The sequence below is a fragment of the Ctenopharyngodon idella genome, chromosome 17 (genome assembly GCF_019924925.1).
Source record: "Ctenopharyngodon idella isolate HZGC_01 chromosome 17, HZGC01, whole genome shotgun sequence".
Taxonomy (NCBI): Eukaryota; Metazoa; Chordata; class Actinopteri; order Cypriniformes; family Xenocyprididae; genus Ctenopharyngodon; species Ctenopharyngodon idella.
In genome coordinates, this window is record NC_067236.1 from 2,378,322 (window position 1) to 2,390,648 (window position 12,327).

The 12,327-nt window shown below is 37.6% G+C and overlaps 1 protein-coding gene across 12 annotated transcripts in view; it reads right to left on the minus strand.

The window, feature by feature from the left end:
• The window catches only part of syne1b (spectrin repeat containing, nuclear envelope 1b), a 121,011-nt gene that overhangs the window by 58,279 nt on the left and 50,405 nt on the right, over positions 1 to 12,327 (minus strand). For 11 of the 12 annotated variants that reach the window (XM_051867412.1, XM_051867421.1, XM_051867422.1 and 8 more), the window contains 13 exons: positions 11,886 to 12,058; positions 11,495 to 11,804; positions 10,840 to 11,004; positions 9,457 to 9,813; positions 9,232 to 9,368; positions 5,602 to 5,779; positions 5,313 to 5,495; positions 4,593 to 4,736; positions 3,426 to 3,581; positions 2,378 to 2,542; positions 1,900 to 2,072; positions 273 to 426; positions 31 to 174 (listed from right to left, as the gene is read on the minus strand). In XM_051867412.1, the coding sequence (XP_051723372.1) occupies positions 31 to 174; positions 273 to 426; positions 1,900 to 2,072; positions 2,378 to 2,542; positions 3,426 to 3,581; positions 4,593 to 4,736; positions 5,313 to 5,495; positions 5,602 to 5,779; positions 9,232 to 9,368; positions 9,457 to 9,813; positions 10,840 to 11,004; positions 11,495 to 11,804; positions 11,886 to 12,058 (2,439 nt within the window). The remainder of the gene's footprint in view (positions 1 to 30; positions 175 to 272; positions 427 to 1,899; positions 2,073 to 2,377; positions 2,543 to 3,425; positions 3,582 to 4,592; positions 4,737 to 5,312; positions 5,496 to 5,601; positions 5,780 to 9,231; positions 9,369 to 9,456; positions 9,814 to 10,839; positions 11,005 to 11,494; positions 11,805 to 11,885; positions 12,059 to 12,327) is intronic. The other variant, XM_051867419.1, reaches the window with a different exon arrangement.

Sequence of the window (12,327 nt, forward strand, 5' to 3'; positions counted from 1 at the left end):
ATATGGTGACCAGTGAGGGATGAATTTTACCTGGGCTTTATTTTTGACAATATTATAGCGCTCTTGCAAGTCTTGAATCTCTAGCTGGGTGACATAGTGCTCAGCCATGTTGGATCCCTTCATGGATATGACGTCCAGAACACTTCTGTGACTTAAAACGTCCTCTAAGAGCAACTGAAATGAAGAGAATGTTTGTAAGACAGGACTGACATTTATTAGAATACAATTATAAATTATTCAGAGACTCAGAGACTCTGACAATATCATCGTACTTTGGCTTTGCCCAGATTGGTGGTTTTGTCTCTCATCTCAGAACACTGTTTGTCTGCAGAGTTTAAAGTCTCTTCCACAGTCTCCATCCAGCTCACAAACTGACGCACGTCCTCCTGGTAACTGGTCCACTGTGACAGAGCACCCTCCAGTTGACTGTTCGAACCCAAACATAACACACTTTAATATAGTAGCTCTTTTTATTAACAACCTTTTTTGTCTGTATAGGATTCTAGAGTTTAAAACATTTTGCTCTTTAAATTATGAAAACGTTATTTCTGAATGTTCTCTGAACCTTTAAAATTGCCAGTTTTTTAAATGTTCTGAAAATATTTTTCTTGGTTACACGAACGTTAAGGGAGCATTACATTTTATAATTTTGCAAACATTATTGGAACGTTACTTTTGAATGTTTTCTACACATTCTGAAAGAAGTAGTAACATTTAAAAAAATTTAGATGAAAATCCAACTTATTTGTTTCAGAAAAAAACTTAATTAACAATGTATAAATAATGTTTTTGTGCTAATGTTATTAAAAACCAAAGAGCTTTGAACAAATACTCTAATAACTTTTCTGGAATAATGTTTGTTCATAACTTTGAAAGAACCTTGTTAGAATGTTAGCCAAAGTTATGAGAAAGTTCCCTGTTAGCTGGGTGTGGGTGGTTTTCATACGCTAGGTTCCGAACAAAAAGAGAAAACGATCATGAGTTCTTTTCATTTGTAAAATTAAAAATATTCATATATATTCATATATTATATATATATATATATGAAACATACTGTCACGATCACCGTCTGTTCCTGTCAGTTCCTGGACTCCATTTCCCATAATCCTCCCTTCCAATCACATGCACACTCCACACCAATCACCAATTGCCACACACACCTGCAGATCATTACCTGGACTATTTAAGACACACACACACCCACACACACACACACACCCACACACACACACACACCCACACACACCCACACACACACACACACCCACACACACCCACACACACACACACACACACACACACACCCACACCCACACACACACCCACACACACACACACACACACACACACACACACACACACACACACCCCCACACACACCCACACACACACCCACACACACACCCACACACACCCACACACACCCACACCCACCCTTTGCGAAGTCTTGATTTGCCTTGGTGATCATTTCTGAGCGTTTTCCCGTGGACTGTTACCTGTTATCGTTTGGACTGTTTATTCTCTGTGACCCTTTGCTGCCTGCCCTGATCTTTGCCTGTTTCCTGGACTGTGATTGTTTGCTGCCTGCCCTGATCCTTGCCTGTACACTGACTCTGTTTGTCTGCCGCCTGCCTCGACCATTGCCTGTCCCAGTTTATGCCTCTGCCTTTGCCCTGTCTGCTCTGTAAGTTCTCTTAATAAACAGCTGCAAATGGATCCACATTCTGTCAACTCATCATTACACATACACTCTACTACCACCACATAATATTTCTTTACCATGGCATATTAGTGTAAATATACTTTTTATGACTTCTATCAAATATAAATTTATTTATCATCGAACGAAGTGTATTTTTGGTTAAGTTTTTGCACTGATTTTAATATGGCCATATTGACCTTTTGCATTGAATAGATGCTGACAGCAGTCCATCCCAGGAGTCCTTGAGGTCCTCGATTTGTTGGCGGACCAAAGGTACACCCTCAGCGGAGGTGTTCCTCTGAACAGACTCTCCTCTTGTTAGCAGCATTTTCAGCTGTATTTCCTTCTCTTGACGTGCCGTCAGTAAAGCCTGGGTAACATGTATGCATTTATGTCAGACCTCTCATTACATGTAAACTACAAGATAAGGGCCATGAAAAGTCAAATACTTTACAAAAATTTTTCAAAATGTGGCCCTGTGCTTAATGAAAACACAGTATATATTGTCCACTACAAAAGTAGTATGTGAAACAGTATGCAATATTCAACAATAAACATTTCAGTAGTGTAGTTTCTATTTTATCTTTGATTTATGTGGCATCCAGTTATCATTTTGAAAGTAATTATGGTTATTTAAGGAGAAATATACTGTATATTCTCCGCTGTGTTCTTCACCTCGAGTTTGATCATCCTGCTGTCCAGCACGTTTTTGTCTGCGGTGGGAGTGCAGTAGGTTTGCAGCATGTGACTGGTATCAGCCACCCAGTTCTGCAGCTCTTTCAGGCCCTGCGAGAACAGCTGGTGCTCGGACACAATGCGGTCGATTCTAGATGCTTTTTCCTACCAGACAAGCACAACATAATTGGATAAATAATCAGTTCTCAGAGATAAAGTGAATCAGTTGCTAAGTATAATATGTGCATGATTCATACATGATCATAACATACAGTTAATAATTAATCATTTGGTAGGGGTAGCATCATATTAGAAATAGTCAATGTGTTAAAAGGAAAGGAACAGCACTTTTTTAGTCATGTTGTATACTTATCAGGTCTGGATGATCCATATGATTTTTTTTTATTAGTATTTAGGCCATAAAAAATACTTACACTGCCCTAAATACATACTTTTTGTGCAACAATTACTTACTTGAGCCCTTAAGACAATGTGAATATGACATCAAAAACAATACTTTCTGAAACTGAATAACTATTCATGAGCTTAATTACTCCATGCAATGTTTTCAGATAAAATGTGTCCTCCACCCTAAATTGAAACACGTGGGCTGTGTCCAAAACTGAAGGTCACTGACTTAACAAATAGCGTTTATTTGAAAATACATATTAAGAAAAATTGTTTCAGATATCATCAATATCATGTTTTAATATAATTCAATATCATTTAGATATCCAAGCAAACATTTCATGACCACACTGCTTATTGAAATAAATGAAATTTTAGATAGATAGATAGATAGATAGATAGATAGATAGACTAATTTAAATTTATGAATTAATTTACTGCTCCATTTTTATGGTGACAAGACATGACATAAACATTGGATTTAGATGTGTCTTAATGTCTTCCAATCTTCATTTGACAGAAATTGACACCCGATAAAACATTTTTAAGGTTTCGGACACAGCCCTATGTGAACACACAGTCTGTCGACCCCTGCAGCACCGGGGACGGGTAGCCATCGGGCAGACAGATGGGACGTTACCTTGGTCAGGTTGCTTAAAGCTAGGTACTGAGCTGAGAGCTGCGAGACACGGTGCACAAAGCCCTTTCCGGCCGTGTGTCCGTCCCACAGCTGCTGGGCCTTCTCCCTCAACCTGTGCAGCTGAGACTCCTTAGAGGCTAATTCCTCTAGCAGAGACTGTGAAAGCATAGGCACGTTAGCACAGAGCAGCATCGCACACAGTCCTGTGTTAGTCAGATGATTAATAAAGCAACATGGCAGCACATGAACAGGACAAACGTTAAGACTGGGGATAAGCGATGTTAAAATGTGCATGACAGAGAAGCAGATTAAAGCATGACATGAAAGCAGCCGTTTTCTACACTCGATCACATGCACTGATCATTTTCTGTACATACATTCGGACATTAAAGTCAACGTAAAGCAAACTGACACTGCTTACTTTGTTAATACACATCCTTGGTCTTATTGTGCACACATCAGTGTTGTGATTATTGTTACTTAAAACAAAAACTAAAAGTTTTTTTTGTTAATTGAAATAACCTTAAATAAAATAAAATATAAATATTAAATTGAAAACTTAAAAAAAAATTAAATAAACTGAAATAAATATTCTGATGTACTAACTAAAGTACTAAAATGACTTAAACTAAAATACAAATAAATTAAAGCTAAATAGAAATATATTTTTAAAAAGCACATAAAATTACAAAAACTAAAAAAAATTATAAAATATTAATAAATAAATAATACTATAATCACATTGGCAAAAAATCATAACTGTCTTTATAATATTTAATCAAAATAAAATAACTTGCCTGGCCTCTAAAATGAATTTGCTTTTCGAATGATGTCACCAAGGCCACGCAGGCTATTTCATAACATTAACCAATGTTAAGCTATTTAACTTAGCCTTCTTTTCATAAGCCAAATAACTCCTGATGCATAAAATCCCTGCCCTACATATTTTTACAAATATTATAAAGTATACATATTTTTCTCATTGAATTTCCAATTTCACTATGAAATACATCACATTATGAAAATTAAATAAGTTGTGAATGCTATTTCATGTTCAGCAGCAATGCCATGAAGCGTAGCTACTCCGATCAGCTAGAATGATGCTTGTGAATGGCTCTTCTGCTAATGGCTGTGAATAGAGATGGTTTTGATTACGCTGTACTACACCTGTAACCTGTGCAGTTCCTGTTTCTTGGCTGTGAGGTCATGTAGCCGACTGCTGCTCTCCCGTACGGCTTCTTCGGTTTCATTCAGCCAGTCCTGGAGCGGTTCAACACTCGTTTCAAAGTCCCGCATCTGAGACTGAAGATTCTGGAAAAAAATGGTCAATGATGCTACATTTAAAGAGAGAATGATTGATTAGCTAGATCAGGAATTTACAATATTTTTTGTCTGCTGAGGTCCTATGATCTAAATTATTTACTTAAGTACACCTTGAGATTGCAAGTAATGTTATAACCTTTCAAGAAATATCGAATAGCATGAATAATAAATGTAGCTATATTTTTAGATGTTGCAGGTAGTTGCTATTGTGTTATGCAAAGGCTTTTTTGTATGGAATCTTGTTTCTGCCATGGAATAAAAAATAAAAGTTATTTGCACTTATCTAACAATACTGACTTTGTTCTCAAAATTGTGATATATAAACTCACTATTATGAGTTAAAGTCAGAATTGCAGGATACAGTATGAACTAGGAATTGTGAGAAAAAGTCCGAATTGTGAGATAAAACCTTTTCAAGTTTTTATTCCCTGGTAGAAACAAGTTTACATAGTTTTGAGTAGTAGATTACTGGCCACAATCAAGAGTCTCGGACTCAACAGATGTCAAAAGATTAATAAATGTGTGTGAATTTATGATTAAATGATCTCTCATAGTGTCAGACACCTGTAAGGCGGTCTCTCTCTGGTGCAGGTTTGTCATAAGTGTTTTCCAGTCTTCTCTGGTTGTGTTTATTTTGGCTCTGACCGACTCCGCTCTGTCATTGGCAGCGATACTCATCAGCAGCTCCCCGCTGGCTGCCACCATGTTCAGTTTGCCGTGGCCTTGCTCACGGTCACTTAGAAACTCCTGCAATAAGAAACACTTACTCTCATAAATGCAATGAATTAAATTTTGTGTTCCAAACTGGAATGGAATCAATTGGAAAACTCATAATAAATCAATAAAATGTTACCTGGATCTTCTGCAGGCTGGACGATGCTTCAGCCAAATTCTGAGGCACATCAAAACATTTGGCTGTATTGATTTTCGCATTGACCAGCCACTGCTGAAAGTCTCGAAAAGCAGCACGGAACCGTTGCTCCAGGAGCTTCTCCTTTCCCTGACACTCCCGAGACACCTGGAGACTGAGGCTACAGAGAAGAAGAAAGATGCAAACGAGAGTGCTGAAGAAAAAGATTTCACTGCAGGGATTTGAACAAAAATGATAACATGCAGTCTCAGTCTTAGATGGCACATCTACCATTTGCAGACTCTCTGATGCTGTTAGGGTTCTGTCACTTTGGTCTGGTTTATTCTTGATACGGTGACAGAGCTCTAATACTTCTATTGTCTTGTCTTTGTGTGAGTGTGGGTTTTCGAGTATGTGCGGAGCGTGGTGTTCAGATCCTGGCAATTCAGTCTAGTTTGGTGACGGTGTTCAGACATTTATGCTCCATGTTTTTTCTCTTGTTGGGAGCACACAGGTTGAGTGTTCATTCACTCACTGAGCACTCTTATCTCATGTGTGCTTTTGTCGAGCACCTGGTTTGCATTTTCATTGGCCAGGCGGCCTTGTGTTGTTGTGGTTTGTGTAGCACATGGCTCGTGTTTATCAACGACCTCATGCTTCTGTGTTGTCTTGTCCTGTCATATTTTGTGTGAGCACATGGCTTTGTTTTGTTTGTTTCTATGTGCCATGTGCTCTTGGCTCGACCTCGCCCCTCGTTACCTGATTATTGGTTTATTTATCCCACCTGTCCTCCCTCGTTACCCTCCTTGTTTTTTCTATTTATTCTCCCTGTGTCCCCTATCCTGTGCAAGTTCGTCGTCATACATTCCATGTGTGCTGCTCTCCCTAGCTCTGCCGTATCCCACTCCCAGCCTTGTCTGCTCAAGCCCTGCTCTGCCTGCTGTGCCGAAAGACTTCATTTTTTTCCCTACGGTGTAGTTTTAGTTGGTCTTTTGCTTTATTTTTCTATCTAAATAAAAACACTGAAGTGCATCTCTGCATTTGGGTCCTCACTTCCCAGCAGCATGCATAACAGATGAATACTGCACACAAAAATGCCAAACTTAAATCTGAATTGCCAGCTTCCGTACAATTTCTGTGAATCAGGGTTACAAAAATTAGCATTTCTGAATAAGAATGAGTAACTGGTTGTGCTACTAATTTGTACAGATCACCACACTTGGAACATGGGAAAAATATGTATATCGTGGCCACAAATTATCAATTCCTATGACTTATTAATATGTCAGCACGTTAATATGTCACCCTCGTTTTCCTAAATCGTGCAAACGATATAATTCATTCCCTGGTTTTACTAAATTTTGTGCGTGAAATAATTCCTTCCCTTGTTTTACTAAATTGTGTGCACAATATAATAATTTGTTCCCATTTTAGTTAAATCAAAAGGAGGGAATGAATTAGTCCAACGTGGCCAAGTTTTACTAAATCAAAGAAACACATTTTTATATTGTGCGCACGATTTAGTAAAACGAGAGAACAAATTATTATATCGTGCGCACAATTTACTTAAAATGAAGGAACAAATCAGTAAATCGTCGCCATGATTTACTAAATCGTGAGAACAAATTCTTAATTAGTGGCCATTATATATATATATACAGGTGCTGGTCATATAATTAGAATATCATCAAAAAGTTGATTTATTTCACTAATTCCATTCAAAAAGTGAAACTTGTATATTATATTCATTCATTACACACAGACTGATACATTTCAAATGTTTATTTCTTTTAATTTTGATGATTATAACTGACAACTAAGGAAAATCCCAAATTCAGTATCTCAGAAAATTAGAATATTCTGAAAAGGTTCAATATTGAAGACACCTGGTGCCACACTCTAATCAGCTAGTTAACTCAAAACACCTGCAAAGGCCTTTAAATGGTCTCTCAGTCTAATTCTGTAGGCTACACAATCATGGGGAAGACTGCTGACTTGACAGTTGTCCAAAAGACAACCATTGACACCTTGCACAAGGAGGGCAAGACACAGAAGGTCATTGCAAAAGAGGCTGGCTGTTCACAGAGCTCTGTGTCCAAGCACATTAATAGAGAGGCGAAGGGAAGGAAAAGATGTGGTAGAAAAAAGTGTACAAGCAATAGGGATAACCGCACCCTGGAGAGGATTGTGAAACAAAACCCATTCAAAAATGTGGGGGAGATTCACAAAGAGTGGACTGCAGTTGGAGTCAGTGCTTCAAGAGCCACTACGCACAGACATATGCAAGACATGGGTTTCAGCTGTTGCATTCCTTGTGTCAAGCCACTCTTGAACAACAGACAGTGTCTTGCCTGGCCTAAAGACAAAAAGGACTGGGCTGCTGCTGAGTGGTCCAAAGTTATGTTCTCTGATGAAAGTAAATTTTGCATTTCCTTTGGAAATCAGGGTCCCAGAGTCTGGAGGAAGAGAGGAGAGGCACACAATCCACGTTGCTTGAGGTCCAGTGTAAAGTTTCTACAGTCAGTGATGGTTTGGGGTGCCATGTCATCTGCTGGTGTTGGTCCACTGTGTTTTCTGAGGTCCAAGGTCAACGCAGCCGTATACCAGGAAGTTTTAGAGCACTTCATGCTTCCTGCTGCTGACCAACTTTATGGAGATGCAGATTTCATTTTCCAACAGGACTTGGCACCTGCACACAGTGCCAAAGCTACCAGTACCTGGTTTAAGGACCATAGTATCCCTGTTCTTAATTGGCCAGCAAACTCGCCTGACCTTAACCCCATAGATTTTCTATGGGGTATTGTGAAGAGGAAGATGCGATATGCCAGACCCAACAATGCAGAAGAGCTGAAGGCCACTATCAGAGCAACCTGGGCTCTTATAACACCTGAGCAGTGCCACAGACTAATCGACTCCATGCCACGCGGCATTGCTGCAGTAATTTAGGCAAAAGGAGCCCCAACTAAGTATTGAGTGCTGTACATGCTCATACTTTTCATGTTCATACTTTTCAGTTGGCCAAGATTTCTAAAAATCCTTTCTTTGTATTGGTCTTAAGTAATATTCTAATTTTCTGAGATACTGAATTTGGGATTTTCCTTAGTTGTCAGTTATAATCATCAAAATTAAAAGAAATAAACATTTGAAATATATCAGTCTGTGTGTAATGAATGAATATAATATACAAGTTTCACTTTTTGAATGGAATTAGTGAAATAAATCAACTTTTTGATGATATTCTAATTATATGACCAGCACCTGTATATATATATATATATATATATATATATATATATATATATATATATATATATATATATATATATATACACATTTTCATTTTAAGTTTTAGTAATTTTGTTATTTGCTTTTGCCATTATTGGTTTTGAGGTTTTTTAGATTTCTATTTAACCTTAATTTCTTTTATTTCAGTTTCAGTTTAGTAATTTTAGTACTTAGGCTCATATTAAGTTTTTATTTTATTGTACTTCAGCTTTATTTTAGTTAACGAAAATGAATGTTAATAGTTTTAGTTAACAATAATAACAATGGTCTGTCTCTGTGTATTCAAATGTTTTGCTAAAATTAAAACTTAAAGTAAGACCTAGAAGTGTTGGTCATGAGCTCTCCTACCTGTTGTATTCTTTAATGAGGCCAGACACTCTTTCAGATTGAGCGCCCAGATCTCTGGAGAACCGGCACAAGTCATTCAGCTGACACTTCAAATTTTCAGACATGGGCTCCACATTTAGCAATGCTTCCAGAGTGTCCTGAGTCATTAAAAACATTATTACAGTGACATTAAAAGGACAGAAAGAATTTATTTTTGGTTTTATTATTTTGCTCTTTAGGCTTTACCTTTGCTATCTGCCAGCCTTGCACAGCCTCTTCCCCAGAGGTCATTTCCTCCACCTGCTGCAGTTTGATGCGCCACTCCTGCAGCTTGCTGCTGAACTCCTGCAGGTCCTGCTCCAGCTGTGCAGCTGAGCTGTTGAACTCCTGCTCTGAGTTGGCCATTTGAGCCAGAACGCCCTCCAGACTAGAGCACACATGTTTAGCTCCACGCTCCCACTGTTCCCAGGCTGAGAGCAGCCCGGACTCCTCCCTCTCCAGAACTTCACAGCCCACCGTGGACGTGTGGTCCCGTGTAGCAGCACCACAGCTTTGCACACGTGTCAAACGCTCATGTCCTTGCTTCTTGGAGTCTAATAGCCCCTAAAATGGAATTACAATGCTTTGAAGTTAACATAAAATCTAAATTACAACTCTTTAAAGTCAACATGAAATCAAAACTGACTCAGTTTACTTATTTAATAAAGGTTTCTGGTTGCTGTTGTTGTGCATGATAAGATATCAGAGCACATGCCAAAAAAACAAAAAACAAAAAGATTATTGGAGTACATTTTATACAATACTATTTCAGTCTTTCTACTTAAAATGTTCATGTTTAATTCACTGTGTTACTTGCTTTCTTTGTAATTATTTATGAAATTTACTAGCAGTATCTGAGTTAAAACTGTTTCAGTGGAAATCATTCACCAAATTGTTTTCAGGGTGGTGTGAAACACCCACTTTTCAGAGTAAAATTAATTTACAATGAACAAGAATAACATATAACTTCCAATTTTAAAGAAATACAATATAAATACCACTTATAAAAAGTTTCATTGTATTACCATGTTTTTTTTCTGGACATGGTAACATGGGCACAGTATGGTATTCTATAATCTCAAGATGTTTTATAGCAGACCTCAGCTGATCTCATGTTTTTATGATATTGAAAGAAGTCTCTTATGCTCACCAAGGCTCCATTTATTAGATCAAAAATACAGTAAAAACAGTAATATCATGAAATATTATTACAATTTAAAATAACTATATATATTCTAAAATGTAATTTATTCCTGTGATGGCAAAGCTGAATTTTCAGTCTCACATGATCCTTCAGAAATCATTCAATATGCTGATTTGGTGCTTAAGAAACATTTCTTCTTAATATCATTGTTTGAAACAATTGTACTGCTTATATATTTTTTTTTCTTCAGGATTCTGTGATGAATAAGCATAAAAAATCTGAAACAGCATAAAAATCTTTTGTAACGACGTGAAATTCTTTACTGTCACATTTGATTAATTTAACGCATCTTTGCTGAATAAAAAAAAAAACAAAAAAAAAATCTTACTGATCCTAAACTTTTGAACGGTAGTGTATGCCAGTATAGTAAACACAGATAAACATACCCTGACTTTAGAGAGTTTCCTCTGAATAGAAGCTGCGTCTCCAGACATATCTGACCAGCGCTGGAGCTCTTCTTTAGCCGAGGTGAGCCAGTCGTTCAGGTCACGTACCGACTCCACATACTGCTCATGCTCTTTGACAATCTCTTCCATCTGTTGGACCTTACTCTTTAGCACAAGACAGTATACAACATATCAGAAGAAAGAAAACTCATACTACTTCATTTTTTAATAAATGTTTCTGGTCTTTTTATGAATAATTCATACTTCCCTATTATATAGTATGCGAAACAGTAGGCAAAAAGTGCCTAGATGACCTACTACTTCAGCCGAGATTCTGAAGTGCACATTTGATGGACACTTTACTATCCCATGAGACCATGGGAGTGGATTTATGAATGGCAGTGAAGTGACACAACTGACGCTGGTAGGTCATGTGACAGTAACAACATGGCCGATGTAGTATGCCCGAATTTCATTCATACTACCTATATTCATACTATATAGAACATAAATTTTTTACCGGTTGCAAAGTAAATTCAAAATCAAATGTAGTACCTACTCAGTATGTAATTTCGGATGCACTGTATTTTTATCCTGAGTGACTTACAGGAAGTGGGTTGAATTGTATGTTAATATTTAGTTTACATATTTTTACCTTAATGACAGCTGTGATGTTGGTAAACTGGGTGTTAAACTCCGATTTTGGTCCTTCTGCGAATGCCTGGTCTCCTGTTTTCTCATACAGCTCTGTGGCTTTCTCATTCAGACGGGTCAGTGCTGACGTATGGACTTCCACATCAGCCTGAATGGCCCGTAGGCGTTCCAGCAGAGAGGCCTTCTCTTTCAGCCCGGGCTGCTGTGGCAGAGCCACTCCAGCCTCCTGCTCCACCATCTCCATCCACTGCTGCAGCTGAGCTTTACTCTCCAGAAAACTGCCCCACTGAGCTACAGTCCATTCCAGACGACTACATCACACACACAAATGATTATTATATTATTCTTCAAAGTTATCATGAGGTATCATAAGAGGAGACAGTAACTCTCACCTGTGACAGCTCATGGCGGTCATGAGGATATTGGCCCAGGAATCCTTTAGACTCTTGAGCTGAGAGCGGATAACTTCCTGTTTATCCCTACTGCAATTCTTCAGCACCTGTTCTCCCTTCCCTATAGTCATGTTAAGCTTCACTTCCCCTTCACCCTTCATTAGCAAGATGTCCTGAAACAATGTCATCAAAATATCAATGATTATATATAATTTTTAAAAAAATCCTAAACAAATGTGTACATTATTAACTAACAAGACTAGTAATAAAATAAAATAATAAAATAAAATGTTTGGATGTTATATTTATATCAATAGTATAACAATATATTGTATGTAATATCATTAATATATAACATAATAATGAAAGAGTTGAGTTTAGTTAAAACATGTGAAAAGTAATAATATTTGCAGTATGAGAAATTTAAAAAAAAGTGCTAGAA